The sequence below is a fragment of the Micropterus salmoides genome, unplaced genomic scaffold, assembly GCF_014851395.1.
Source record: "Micropterus salmoides isolate LMB-PRFRI ecotype aquatic unplaced genomic scaffold, ASM1485139v1 Ms_hic_scaffold_1022, whole genome shotgun sequence".
Lineage (NCBI taxonomy): Eukaryota > Metazoa > Chordata > Actinopteri > Centrarchiformes > Centrarchidae > Micropterus > Micropterus salmoides.
In genome coordinates this window covers 20,001-35,260 of record NW_024040067.1, presented here as the reverse complement: position 1 = coordinate 35,260, position 15,260 = coordinate 20,001, and the positions used below count along the sequence as shown (strand labels likewise).

The window sequence follows — 15,260 nt, the reverse complement described above, 5'->3', positions numbered from 1 at the left end:
TTCACAACACAGAGGATTAGACCGGTTTGATCCTGCAAGGACTCGGTTTTAGTTTGTTTGCATGGTATTTTAAGAGGGGACTGATTTTAAAAACTTGATCTTGAGGGCTGAAGAGAGACTTAGGCATCTGAACATCTGTCCTGCTTATTTCTTTTCAGTAAGACATGAGCTGTATATAGGTGGAAATGAACATTTAAATCACTGCAGGTTCAAGTTGTTGTGATACAAATCTGAAGGGTCGGGTAATGATTAATGAGATAGAAAGAAGAAAATTTCTGCCACACACGTTTTGGCGTTTTTCTTCTGAAAAGCCGCTTTTTTTCCGCACACAAAAAGATAAACATTCTTTAAACTTGATGCAACATTTCTGGGCCTGGATAGAAAACAGATTAAGATCCTTTTTATGAAACATTTATTATAAATGGCTGCATTTATATAGCACTTCTATCCAAAGCACCAGACACACATAAACCGTGCTGGCTTAACCACCGGGAGTAATTTGGGGCACTTTGTGCACAATGTTTTTCATGCATAATATATATCGGGCTGATAATCTTTGTTTACCTCCATTTTGTGAGACTTTATAGCATTTCTTTCTAATTTGGCAAATTCTTTTATCCAAAACAACTTACTTTTCTCCCCAAACACACACACAAGGACGCTTGGTCATTAGGGGCCGGGAATCAGACCACAAATCCCAGTATATGCATATGAATGGCTAACCTAATCAACCAATTGAGTCATTTCAACTCTTACATTTCAGAGAAATGCAACTGTACCTTGATTTAATGTTTGAATTTATGTATTTTTAGATTATGGATTATTATGGATGGACTACCTTTAACCCTTTCCTGTTCACAGTTCTGCTATTCCTGTCTGTCGGCCAGTGGAGCAGTGGCACTGGGGGTTTAAATTACTAGAGGGGCAAAAATTCACAACGGATGAGCTCAGTATTATGACTGTGCCGCTTTCCACTAGCCGTCCAGTTTGTACTCCTGGCTGGAAGTGTCTGTTATCACAATGGCACTGAAAGCCAACGGTATCTGAGCTTCCTCGTGGTCCCACAGGAAGCCCCTGTGTTGGCTCATAATAATATTCAGGCCACCGGCAGGCAGGGAGGGACACTTGTCGCCTTACAAGGAGAGGAACAAGTGTGTGAAGGCAGGAGGAGACACAGCAGAGGGACCACTTGACTCTATGTGAAGGCATGACAAAAACCTCTGTGCAAGTTTGGAATCTGTTTCACAAAAAAAGAAAAGTGTTGTTGTTTAATACGCTTTCATAATTCACCATTTTCAGTTTATGAAATAAATGGAAAAACGTTTGACATCACTATGAAATAGATTAAAAAGACTATATTGTATAAAAAGTTAGAACACTGTGCTCAATAAGGTTAAGTATGTATGATTAATGTATGTTGTTTTGTATGTACTGACTTTGCACGTTGTCCAAGACAAATTTCCCAGTGATGGGACTGAATAAAGTATAAAGTATAAAGTATAAAGTAAAAGTAAGTTAGAACTTAGACACTTAGAGTGAAAGACTAACAACATATGTCTTTGAAATCAGTCTTGTTCTTGTTTGATGCCATTTTTTTATGTTTAATTCAAAATTGTAACTCATTACAGCTACTAATGTCCAAGTCAGCTGCTTTGCTGTTGTCCATGCACACAGGGTTAATTTGAAATTAGAGACGATGTCCCACCAAAGTATGTCTGTCCTTCACCTACATCCACAGGTGCAAATCTGTACGTGAGTGTGTGCACATGCCTGTCTTTGTGGGAAAGACTGGACGTTCACACAGACGGCAGAGATTCTGAAGGAAAAAAATGTGACAGTGGGAGCTTTAATCTTTCACCACCACTGGCAGAGGCTTCAGTCCATCTCTCACTTTAGGTCCGAATAATAGATCTAGCTCATGCTTCCTTTGCAACATAATCTAGTACTCAGAACTTATTTGTTATTTTATCACTTACACTGTGATTAAAAACTAACATAATCAAGCACTGCCTGTGTGCAGGAAAGAAAGTGGAATAATAGTGATCAGTAATGGTGTGTCTAGCCTTGGTTAGCCGGATGCTTTTTGTCCATAAACATAAAAAAGCCACAATTATGAATAAATTATTAATTGTATTTTACAGTTGCCTTGGATCACTATTGTTGGACACAATCGGTGCAACATGTTCTGAATACAACCTGCAAATGTTCATCTGTAGTTTTTATTCTGTTGAACAAAACTGACATTCCCATATGAATTCAATGTAAAAACTACTTGTGTGTGTGTCCCTGTTGCAGTTCACACATACAGAATCAGCGTCAGACATGTGCCTGCTGTTACACAGACTGTTTCCTGGGTGATTTCTAAACAGCAGGCGCAGGCTCACTCTGAGGGCTCATCTGGGTAAATTTCCACCAGGACAAATCCCTCTAGCCAGTGAGCTGCCTTCAATAAGCCTTAAACACAGGCCAAAGAGCTAACAAACAGCAATAAAGCATCTAATGGGCCAAGAATAGCCATGGTTTCCTCTTTATAGAGAGGGTGTGCTGTTCAGAACTGTCATTCTGTTAGATTTAAATTTATTTTCCTGGTTTTACCTCTTGACAACATGACAAATGTGTTGGTTTCCAGCTTCATGTTAGTGCAAGTTAACAATGGCTGTACATCCTGGCTTTGGGTGCGACTTCAGTGTAACAGTTGATGTTTTCAGTTAATGCAGTTTAGGACATTTAGAGGTAGACCTTATCTGTTTGCACATACTAAACTGCACACAGACATGAGGGTGAAACAATCTCAGCCAGCAGGTCGAACCATCTCCGTGTGACTCATTCGTGTCAGATAGGTGCTGGTGAAAGGGAGGCAACACCTTTATTCCTTGAAAGTGTATTTACTTCTGCCAAGGTGTAGCGTTTATTCCCTTTGCTACTTAGTATGGCTCTCACCTTGATATTTAAAAAAACGTTGAACAGGTTTCCATGACATTTGGCGGACATGAGCCAAGACACAAGTGATTACATGTTAGTGTTGATTCAAATCTTGGATTTCTGCCATCAGATTTTCACACAAATTGAATGACATGTAGGTGTTTATGACATTGTGATGAATGTGCTTAAGTAAGAGTCAGGAACTGAGTGTCTGTTAAGGTGAAGGTAATATATCCACCCATCCGCCATCCCAACCTTCTTCCCTTTGATTGCACACCATTTAAATATTAAAAATTAAATATTCTATTGAGTAAAGTGTTCTCCTGTCATTTTTTGTGCTTAGGTTTAAGCAACACAGCCCATGACCATTAGAATACCATCCAAAATATATATATTTTGCAATTTGTAATTTGCTGCTTTAGAGGTACACATAAATTGAATTGCATAATAATAATGATGATAATAACAGTAATAACCTATGTTTAGCATCCTTCATACATAAAATATTTATGAAGAAATAATAATCCTGCAACTGATGGTGACCTCAAAGAGAAAACATTTTGACATTGTCACTGATCAGAATGAGGTGAAAAGATAATTTCATCAGCGATGAATACACTTTTACCGCCAACAGGGATTAACACATCTATTGTTAAATTGGGATTACATCTTGTGGATCACAGTTTAAAAGGTCAAATTGATTCATGATCTGAATCATTTTGACCTGTTCTCTATATATAATGTATATTGAGCTAAGAAGGGAAGCTATATGAAGATATTTCTGGTCATATGCTGTGTTATCTTTATCAACACATTAGGTAGTGGCAAAACAAATCAAAGCATGCAGGAGGAAAGTGTGTGCATGTGGGATGGTTGAGAGGCAGCAGAAGGAGCGTCGGGAGCTCAGAGGGAGGGAGTGTGAGAGAAAGCAGGCGTGTCCACTCGCTCACCACGCTCCGTGGGGATTAGCTATTTAAAGTGCAGTCGCTGCGCGCCACACAAACCCTTCATATACTGTCAACGAGGACGCGTCTGGGCGCACTGTTGAGGACGTGCAGGACCGGGCAGCGCCCCGAGGACACCCACCGAACCACGTTTTAATGAGGGAAGCGACAAGAGACCGCACATCAAGTGAGACAAGTCGTATTTCAGCTAGGAATTCATCAAGAATATCCATTTCCTACTGCCTGTCATCAAGCCCAACCTTACTTCACCAGGTAGGTAGACTAATGCCATTTAACCTAGGCCTATTTAAACCTCAAGTGAAAGTATATTTATAAGAGTGCTGCTTTCTGAATACAACCTGATTGTATAGCCTAGTTCAGGATTTCTAAAGCACTGCTGAGGGCCTCTTATCAAAACAGCTTAAGTGTATAAGGGTGCTTTTTTGTTTTGGAGCCGGACGTGTGTTCGTGGGAGGGCTCCTGATCATAAATAAGCCGTGCTGAGATCTGGCTACTGTCTGTTAGAGGAAACCACTTGTGGCATCACTGACTGGTCCGCGACTTGAGAGCAAGTTAAACCCTCAAATGTGCCACTTTCAACATTTTCTCCACATTTAAATGATCAGCAAGACCTAATGGACAATGTTCCCTCTCTGTTTGGCACTTCGGATATGTAAACACGCAGTTTAAGAGATAAGTGATGCTGTAGTGCTTCACATGAAAGCTCAGATTATCCTGTCTGGCATAGCGTCTCATTCAACCTTCCACCTGCACGCGCACAGAGGCGCGCGCATCTGAATGTAGTGTGTAAACTAAAGGCTGTTAATCAACCAAAACATGACAAAACTATAGCGGTGGAAGAAGAAATTACTTTCTTTACATTTCTTGGAGAGCTTTTATGTTTTAAATCTATATTTTATGTCAGCCTTCCTTTGAAGCAGAGTTAATTGTTATTTCAAAAAAACAACTTTCATGGACCATGAATCATAAAGGTGCACTCTTTATTACACAGAGGACAACAGTTATGTCTGTGTGTCAGGGTTTTATTAATGTGTACATTGGTGGCACACATTGGAAGATCCACTGAGATATTTAGGTTTAAACTGAGGCACACAATTAAAAAAGTGTTCAAATTAAACATGTTTTATGGGACTGTGTTGCAGCATTTTACTAAGAGGAGTGTACAAAGAGTAAAACCCTTGGGAATGATTTGCATTTTTTTAAGTGAACACTAAGCTTCAGTCTTCCTCACCGCCCCAATCAGGGTCAGTTAGTTGAAACTGTTCAGTCCAACTCTGCTTACATTTGCAGGTGTTTTAGGTGGCACGCCGTCCTGCCCTGACATTTGAAAATGATGATTGCCTGTTCAGAGAGCAGCTGTGCACACGTCCCTTGGATCAGGTTGTGGGTTGCCGGGTTGCCACGTTGCCAGGTTGTGGTGACAGATGGGCTAAAATTATATGTAGTTTGTGGATTGTGTTTCACAGACTGTCTGGCAACTTGAGTGACGTCAGACAAAACTTGGATCTGTGTATGACGATTATTCATAATAAAGTTTGAGGGCCATACAAATAACACGAGTTTCCTGAGAAAATCAACAAAGCTGGAGGGCGCCGGGAGACGGCCTTAAAATTTGTGAGATAAAAACAGGTGTGTTGCCAGGTATGGCAGAGAGTTTGACTGATGTTTGGAAATGGAGAATGTGCACAGGGGTCATGCTTGGTAAACACGTTTACAGTAAGTTGCTTAACTCTCCCACAAATGTTCCCGCAAACGTGCACAAACATGTACTCAAAATTATTAAAACCTCAAGCCAAAAGCCACAAGCTACTTTCGTGGCTTGTACAGTGCCACCGCTGACTGAACAAGTAAAACCGCATTATTCAGGTTTTGCACATGGCCCACATCAGCTGGCTGCAGGGTGGCGCCTTCAGTCTGAGGAAAGCATGAAGAGGAAAAGAACTCAAGGGAACAACTTCCTTCTCCTTTCTCACTTAGGTCTTCATTCTTTCCCCTTTCATCTTCATCTGCTCATCCCAATCCCATCCACCTAAATCTATGTCTTCTTCTAGCCCTCCTCTCTGTAGTCAATGTGGGTATTGTCTCTGTGCTTTCTGAGTATGTGTGTGCCATCTGAGGTTGTTTTTCTCCTCCAGGCTCCCAGGCTGCTGTGTGCTGCCAGATCCCCACAGCCAATCATAATCTGGGTCCAAAATTCCTCACCACTGACAATGGCCCTAATATTGTGTGTGTGGAACTGCTTTGCACACGTTTTTATTAAAAAAGAAAGTATGCTCGCTGAGTTATTAATACACAAAGGATTTATATTATAATGCAATAATAAAACTGGAAAAACATGCTCAGCCACTCCTGTACCTTTTCTCTTTCCTTCACAATGTGTGCTATAGGCTGTGAGTTCTCATTTCACAGGCAGAACCTCTGACTTATCCATAATGAATTCACTGTCTGTAAAAGTGATAAGGTTTCAAAGCCACACCTGAGTGAAAATGAGGAGGGAGGTGCATTAGATGGTTAAGAAATGGAGGAGAATAGGGAGCTTTTTCAGTGTGAATGTACCCCAAAAACGAGAGACTGTGAGTTTTTCACTTAGTGGACACAAGCCTCCCTTCAGACTTGTCTATACTACAGTAGCTCCGTGACACTGCATATGTGCAAGCTGTCACGTCTTCATGAAATTGCCTCACTGAGTCAAGCAGCATGAGGATCCTGCAGTAAACAGTGAAAAAAGATGTTAACCAAACACTGTTTGGCACACTCCTGTGTGTTGCAATCACAGTTTACTGTTTGACACCAGATATCCAAATCTTTCCATCTGTGATTAATGAACAATGGGGCTTAGCGCTTTATCACATGACTGGGTTTTCTCATCGCACTTTGACTTAGACGCTGACTCTCTCTGTGGTCATTTTGAATCTCTCTGTATTTGCATTTCTTTGTCTTTGTTTTTAGTCTCTTTGGGGCCGTATTGTGTCTTATTTTGCATCCCTTTCTAGTTGTTTTGTGTCTCTTTGTACTAATCATTTGGCCCTGCCCCTAGATGATGTGACACATTTTTTGTTTTAATCTCATTTATAAAAAAATAAAGGATTGTTTTCAATGAAAGACTTTGATACGATCTTGTTGAAGAAACACTGGTATGTGCTCTATACAAAATCATCCATCCCATCATGTTATCAACAATTTATTACCTCCTGTCATAACGTGACCCAAGAGCTATTTTTGTTTTGTTTGTTTTTTATGATGGAAGGACTCTACAAATGGTTCATGTAGTGTTTTGCCTTTGTTCACTTGGGACAAGAGTAATTGTTTATTAGGCTGTTTTTGTGGCTATTGATGTTCGATCATGTAAAAGTTATACATACAAGTTTAGGTAATTTGGAGCGGAAACATTAAAGCTACACAACTCCTCTTTTATCCCCACAGCACAAATATAATAGAAACTGTTGAGAACCATCACATCCCTCTGCTCCATTTCAGCTGACCTGTTTCTTAACCTGATTAGACTAAAATAAATACCTTTTTTCACTCTGAGTAAATACAGCTCTGGCATGCGGCCTTGGCTTTATCTTATCATTCAGAGGTGCCACAGAAAGAGGGACAGTCCTCAGGGCAATTATGAATTTGAGTGAATTGTAGCTCAGTGAACTAGAAAGTACCTGCAGAAGTTATGGGCGTATATTAAGGGCAGATCTATGTCTAAATGGAAACCACAATTGCTGGTAAAACAATAGCTTTTCAGTTGAGGTATGCACGTGTCTGCCTGTTAGTCATAATTTGCTTACATCAGATGACCTCTATGTAAATCGGTTTGGTTGTCAGAAGAGGGCTTAACAATTTTTTGGCTGCCGTAGCCCGTTGACGTCCTGTCCTAGGATTAGGCAGTGTGCGGGATGACGATGATGGCACGGTACATACTGACAGATTGGTTTGTTGCTGGGACAATGTGCCGTTCAGTGATATTGTCAGCTTACATTAGGCTATCATGTCAGTGAAGTGCATGATCATAATTCCATTAAACTGTGACCTGGTGATGAGACAAGGAGCTGTCAGCGGGCCTGGGCACTCAGACCTGCTGTCAGTGTGAGAAGGCAGCTTAAATGGACCCTACAGGAGAAGTGAGCAACCTGGGGAACTTTGTATTATGCGTTTAACGCACTTCATATTTGAGAGAGTTTGTCACTGTTGCAGTTTGGGATAGCTTTACCTCCGTTTTGTCCCCATGCATTAAAAGGTCTATCATTTTGGGGGGGTGTTTTTTTCCATATTTATGTCTTGTTCACTCTGCTGTCTCTATAGACGTCTCCGCCATGGGTGTGAAGATGCTGCAGTGTTTTCCTTTCTATAGACGTTGTAAAGAACGCTGCAAGAGCAGACAGATTCCCCAGCAGCAGGTGAGGACTGTTAAAGAAATCAAACGTAGACCAAACAAAAAGATAAATAAAATGTAATTTCATGATAGTATGGCCTGACAACAACTGACTTTCTATCCCTGGCTTTTACCCCTCAGTTCCCATTGAGGAGTCGAAGCCCCGTCTGTCCTCCACTGCATCATGGGGTAGCGACAGCGAAGGAGCAGGAGGCCTGAGTCGCGGCTCCCAGATATATTTCTCCACCAAGGCCAGGCTGTCTTTTAGACACCAGCTGGACAGCAACATCAACGCAGTGGACGCCACCTACTGAGGAGGACAGAGGGCTGCAGAGGAGATAAATGGACTCCAGTGTCAAAGTTTTCCGTCTCTCATTGATGCTTGAAGGCCGTGGTGCAGACCCGGGAGCCTGATAGCTGAGCAAACGCATCTCCCGTCACCTATTAGATGTGATCAACAGTAGTTGTGCACAGCTCACGTATTAAGCCCACAAAGAAGTCTCAATGACTAATCAGATTCAACAACGGACAGGGGAAAACAGACTGAAGCAGACTTGGTTTTTTTTAAGATGACAGAACTCTAAACAGAGGGGATCCACTGCACAGACGGACGTGATACTGATGAGAAGACAACAGAGAGACTTGTTTACAGCATTCATCACCAAAACGTGCATTACTTTTTTCTTTTAAACTACATTTGTGGGAAAAACTGCTGATTTTTTATGTCATTTAATAATAATAATAGTGATGATGATGATGGCCCATGTGAAATAGCACTTGTTTCGCAAAGCAGGATGAGGCAGTTAACCTTCAAAATAAAATGACAAATCTCTCTGTCTAAACCTCATCATTAGCAGTCAACATAATTAGTGACTGAATCATGTTTCTAAACCTACTGTTGACATTTCATTTCATAACCAGGACTGAGTTTACTTTCTAATCCTGCTCTGTGACTAAACCACAGTACACTGACTAAAACACTGCAAAACAGAAGTTTCATAGAAAGGCACTAACCCTAATCCTAGAATAAATGCAAAGGGGTCATGTTGACACTGTAGAATATTTGCAGACCAAGTTTGAGGACGCTGAGCAGCTGTTTGTGTTTTTTTGCCTCTAGTTAGTTCCTCTTTGGAAAGCATTAAGTAAACTGAGCTGCACAGGCATTTTGTCATGTTTGGCTCCTGCTCACTCTGGCTAATTTCTTCTCTTTAATACTTTTATATTAAAAAGAAAAAAATAAAACTCCTGGCTGCATTGTCCGATATTAAAATGTATGTTTTTTTTTTTTTTTTTTTTTTAAACAGAGCCTACTTGCAGATCTTTAGGGTGGACAGGGTTGTGTGTTTGCCTAAAATGAACAGATTTGAATGCATGCTCAGATCCCAAATGAATGACTGTGAAAAACCTGCTGAGATTTTAAACGTCAACGCTTGTCCTTTTGATGCAAAATAATAATCAGCTATTCAAACCTACAGCATGTCAAAAGACAAGTAACAAAATAACAAAACATTTACATGGAAAATGTCTCCAGTGTTTTTGTTGACGGTGAATGTGAAGTTTTACTGTGTTAAATAGGGGGATCACATACAGTGACGTGCAGAGATGATGAAAACACTGCTCCAAAAGTAATTCCCATTAGTTCTTCACATGGTTTTAATCATTCTTAACCAAAATACAGACAATGCATCTTGTTAACAACATTTATTTAAGAAATTAGTTCACTGGTATAAAAAACGGAAACGAAAACAGTCTTTGACAAACTTCTCCAAACCTGTGACCACTCCTAAAGTCATCACTGCATGTTTTTGGGTTTGGAGATGACGCCATCTGGATAACGCTTCTTAAACCGCGCCACAACTTCAGGATCCAAGAGATGAATGCCATCGAGCTGGTTTCCAAGAGTTACCCTGGGACAAAAAAAGCTCAATCAATATGTGTAAAATTCAGAACAGTTACTTTGTCTGTAACTTAAAGCGTGATCGTTGTGGGTTGTTACGGCCACAACTGAATTTAACTCCACAGTGACCGAGGACACCATACCCCGAGGAATGTTTATAAGCAAATTAATTTACCAGTTGGGCTGGACGTTGTGGGGTCGACCGAAAAGCTCAATCTTCCTGGTGCCGGGCGAGAGTCTCTCTATCATGCCGTAGATCTCATCTGGTTTGTGACTGGTGGAACGGACCTGGAAGTGTGTGTTTGAAAAACAGTAGAGTCTGTTTCATATTACAGAAGTGACCTTTTTAGGCAGTGGAACGTATACAGGGGTTAATACAACAAAGTATGACAGAAGATATAGTCATTTACCTCTGCCACAATGACGTCACAGTCCAAACCTCTGTTGAACCCCTGAGGGTTTCCCTTCACACCAACCTAAAGAGAAACAAATCACATAGTATGTTTCACATTTTCCCTCAAACTTCGAGCTCAGCAGGTTCATCCAAGCAGTATGTGACAGAGACATATTAAAATATATACTGTAAGATGGTATATAAAAACCGAGGCAAGCAAACCCACCAGACAGTGCTCCTTCCCGTGGTTCAGCCAATGGCCTGTCCTTCCCGTCCGGATGATTCTCTGAAGCTGGTTGGTTTTCACCCAAATGATTTCATCGACACGGTCGTAGCTGAGAGGGGAAAGTAAAGCAGGAAAGTAAAATAAAAAAAATTAACTAGGAAAATATATAAGAAATAAATAAATGTATAAGAAATAAAATCAGATGGTGTTCTAACAAAATGATGCTTTGATGGTATTTCAGAAGAAGACTTACCCCCAGAGACTGAGACACTCTCTGCCCAGCTCCATAGCCCTGTAAGAATAGAAGATGGGCAGATGATGAGTTTGAGTATTTCTAAATATGATAAATCCCACTAATGGTTAATTTGACTGGGCATGCTTTAACTTTTATGTGTGTGTGTGTGTGTGTGTGTTGGGGGGGTAAAATGGGAACAGCGTACAGCTTTTACAGAGAGAATACTGTACAGAAAACAGACAATAAATACTAGTATACACAGCGGGACATTTTGTAGTTTATATAGTAGAGGTAAAAATGTTTGTTTTGGCTTGTCGCTGAAAAAGTTAAGTCAAGCGACAGGTTCTGTTTGTGTTTAGTTCACGGACATCTTGACATCGTAGGACACCAAGTCGTGGATGGATGCGTGGTTGCTGACCACCGACTGTATAAAAAAAGTGGACATAGTTGGCGTGACGTCACCCATTGGTTTGTGGACTACCATTTTGACGAGTTTGGCATTTTGGCCGTTGCCATCTTGGTTTTCTGGAACCAGATGTGGCCATATTTTAGCTGAGGACATAAACTCATTACGAAAGTGTTTACTGAGAAAATAAATCAAGTGGGAAATAGAGTAATTTTCTCATAGACTTCTTTACAATCTTCACCTATTTCTGCAATCAGTGGAGTCGCCCCCTTACAGCCATTTCAAATAATACATGTACTTCCACACACTGCCTTCACTTTTCAGACCTCGACATTCGTGCTTGCTGTTGACCTCTTAAAACCGAATACTGCCCTGATGATGAAGAAGTAGGCCTCTTCTTGACACTGTTTGGATTGTTGTAGTTACCTGCCGGTGACCCACAGGAAGAGGAAGCCGTCATCTTGCAGGATAGGGATGTTGAGTTTTCTCATCTCGTCGTCAGTCAGTGTACCGTAGGGTAGCTCCATGTGGATGTCCCACGGAGGGTCGGCCATCACTACCGCAAACTTACCGAGGATGGATACGTCCAGGTAGCGGATATCACAGCAGATCCACTGCAAAGAAAAACACCCTCTTTAGATTTTAAAACCCACCATAGAACATCAACATCCATCTGCCTCTCGCTCTGCTACCCCATCTTCTTTCCTCACACCTCCACCTCTCTTCCTCACCTGTGAAGGGAACAGTTTCCCCACGTTGCTGTCAGCATCCCCCGAATGGAGTCCAAGCTCTGTGGTACCGGCCTGCGGCCCCATCAGGCCCCCCTCGGCCTCTGGAGGGCTGTCGATCTCATAGTGGACGTATTTGCAGGTGTCCATGTGGAAACACGTGTTGAGAAAGGAGCAGTCGCCGAGGCTCTCGTCTGTGTGCTTGTTGATGATGCGACTGAATGAGAAAATATAATACAGCATCATAAACATGTGTAATGTAATTGTATTTTAACAGTTTCAGGTTTGAATAAAAACTAACTAAGCCAAACCACTTAACATTTTCTATTTTATCACAAGAGTTAAAATACAAGGGCAAATATAATAACCCTGCACACATTTCAGGCAAGTTTATTAAACCAGAGACACCCTCTATCCTTAGACAAGTGTTTCCCAACCTTTTTGTGACCCTACCTTAAAATGAAGTTTGTGACCTCTTCTGTTAGGTTGATTACCAATTTTTCAAAGGCTGAAGGGATAAAATAATCCAATATCATCCTATTGTAAGAAGTATTAAAAAGAAACTACATTTTATGTTGCAGAATATGTTTTTGATTCTTGCATACCTCATTATTCATCTTATGACCCCTAAGATTTATTGCAAGACCTCTATGGGGGCTCTCAAACTACCAGGTAGGGTCTACATTAACCACTACTGTAGACCATCATTTCAGATGAGGAGAAACTCCACAAATAATTTATTTTGAGACAAAACAAGAGCATCTTTCTTTTCCATTTGTTTGAAATGAAACTGATAATACTGCAGTAAGGCCTTTCTAAGTTTGAAATGTGGACCTTTATTTACATTATTAGCATTTGTAGCATTAGTAGTGTTTTTAAACCTTGATTATAGTGACCTCTGCAGGCCAAAGGGAGTTAAAAAATAAATATTTATATTTTCGGGGCAATTGTGCTTTCATTGGATGGGTGATAGTAGGGAGATGACAGGAAATGAGGAGGAAGACAGATGGGGAATGACATGCAACAATGTTCCCCCCCGTGAATGCAAATCAGGGGCACTGCAGTCCACGGTCTGTGCAATCACCCCTAAGCCACCAGGGTGCCCCGGTGTCATCAGATCTGACCTGTGCAGTCAGATTTCTGCTGTGAAATTTTTTTGTTTACACAAATACAGACAAGAAAAGTTTTTAAACCATGCTGACCGGAAGTGTAACTTGGTGCACGGCTGAGGTGTGTCCCCAGAGCGTACACAGTCCTCTTTGGTCCCGTGGTCGCAAAACTCTTGGACCTGAGCTCGGCCGCGAGACCGGAACTTTTCCACAATGGACTGCTCCTTGGCTGTGCTGGCATTGAGCAGCTCCAGAATTTCTCTGCTCACCTAGAGCGTAAATAACATTCACACCATCAGTAATCAAACATCGGATCTTTGCCGTTTCACATTTGTTCTGTGAGAGACGATAGAAGATATTGGTCATCAGCACCCTCATCCTTCTTACCTTCTTGCTCTGTTGCTCTTTGGTGGACTGTTGGTTCAGGAGGCTCTCTATCTCCATGTCCAAATGAGACGAAGGGCCTTTACTGCTCCTGCTCCCGCTCCCTGATGCCGAAGGCCCGGCCAGCTGCGAGGAGGAAGCCGCAGGTGTCAGAGAGGTGAAGGAAGTGTGCGGAGGAGAGGCAGAGCTCTGAAGTGAGGGCGGGAAGCCCGGAGTTCTTTTGTGTTGAGTTTGATCTTCCGCTTTTCTCTTTACTCCAGTCCGTTGGGCTCCAGCCCCAGAACCGATCATAGCCCACAGTTTTGTGTGGTCCACTGCCACCACGACTGAGGAGGAGGAATTGGCAGAGGAGGAGGCTGAGGTGGGCTGCCTGACCTCGATAAGCTCCTGAGCAGAGAATTTTAGCAGCAGACTCTGGATGCATCCATGAGTGACGGCTGTTTCAGACTGTGAGCGAGATTCAAACAGAGGAGACAGAATTTAAAAAGTAAAAATACAAAGTTGTAAATATGACCCAGCCGAGCTCAACGGAACATATTTGATTTTCCTTCTATAAAACTATTTACCACAAGCATTTCTGTGCTTAAGACAAAATACTCACACTGTTGAGATCGTTTGTGATGGCAAGGGAGTCCATTGGCATGGGAAGGCTCAGATCAGACAGATAGGCCAGCAGCCTCTTCTCTAGTTCTGGGTCTGGTGGTTTTTCCGTCTCTTCCTGAGGGGGGAACGGCGCTGACGGAGCTGGGCTGTCACTCCTGGCCATGGATCCCTCTGTACTGCTTCCACCGTCTGACGAGAGGAGACAACAGTGGTTAACTCCCTCATTTTGAAAAAGGTTTTTAATGTTAAAAAATTCTTCCAGGTAATTTTGATCTTGATTTTGGCATTTGACACTGGCACACACGCTGGTGTCACGTTTCAGTCTCCCTGCATTAATGTCAAAGCACATGCAGATTATTAGATCATTGAACAGAAATGTTCCTTAAATATAAAGGACTTTCTGCTTTTATCTGATTAATACAAAGTTGACCATGTTTGATGGACAAAAACAATTTGCATGGAAGACATTATCTGGACTCTGATCAGGGTTTTCCACCATTTTATGCACAAAATGGTTAACCAAACAATCAGAAAAATTATCGAAAGGTGTGAATAATTTCTAGTTGCAGTTACAGTGTACTGGTTCTGACTTCTCAAATGTTTCAGCAAATTAATAATTGCTTTTTATAGTTTTGTTTGTTCTCTGTGATAGTATTGTGAATATATATTTCGGTATCTGCACTGGGTTCCACCAGCTATGTGTAAGTTCTCTCCTAAATTATCTAGTAGTTTTATTAGGGCGTAAAGCCTCTAGTGTCGGCTTTACGCCCTAATAAAACTACTAGAGTGAGTTTGTAACTAAATCAGCTGCTAAAATCTGGCTGGCATGGGGCAAGTGTAACTATTTAGTTGTTATGTAGAGTTATGCTGTAACTTATCTCAGTTGTGTAGCCATTTTAGAAATGCATAAATCACAGCTTAGTATTAATGTATTTTATAAATAGGTTATGTTTGAACTTACACACAGCTGGTGGAACAGGCTGATTAGTCAAACAAAACAACCAATTTGAAGAAGATGAACTTGG

At 41.3% G+C, this 15,260-nt stretch overlaps 1 protein-coding gene and 1 long non-coding RNA gene across 2 annotated transcripts in view; one reads left to right on the top strand and one right to left on the bottom strand.

Annotated features, from left to right (window-relative positions):
• The first annotated feature begins 3,895 nt into the window (after positions 1–3,895).
• LOC119896745 lies at positions 3,896–9,515 on the top strand. Its single transcript, XR_005443278.1, has 3 exons — positions 3,896–4,139; positions 8,184–8,278; positions 8,395–9,515. It is a non-coding gene; the product is annotated as an uncharacterized LOC119896745 (long non-coding RNA).
• Positions 9,516–9,882: 367 nt separating this feature from the next.
• Positions 9,883–15,260, bottom strand: part of LOC119896743 (N6-adenosine-methyltransferase subunit METTL3-like) — a 6,106-nt gene continuing 728 nt past the window's right edge. The window contains exons 2-11 of the mRNA XM_038710168.1: positions 14,234–14,424; positions 13,636–14,079; positions 13,342–13,517; positions 12,143–12,356; positions 11,838–12,025; positions 11,024–11,062; positions 10,771–10,879; positions 10,561–10,626; positions 10,326–10,438; positions 9,883–10,160 (exon numbers count right to left, since the gene is read on the bottom strand). Coding sequence (XP_038566096.1) covers positions 10,046–10,160; positions 10,326–10,438; positions 10,561–10,626; positions 10,771–10,879; positions 11,024–11,062; positions 11,838–12,025; positions 12,143–12,356; positions 13,342–13,517; positions 13,636–14,079; positions 14,234–14,424 — 1,655 coding nt within the window. The 3' untranslated portion in view covers positions 9,883–10,045. The remainder of the gene's footprint in view (positions 10,161–10,325; positions 10,439–10,560; positions 10,627–10,770; positions 10,880–11,023; positions 11,063–11,837; positions 12,026–12,142; positions 12,357–13,341; positions 13,518–13,635; positions 14,080–14,233; positions 14,425–15,260) is intronic.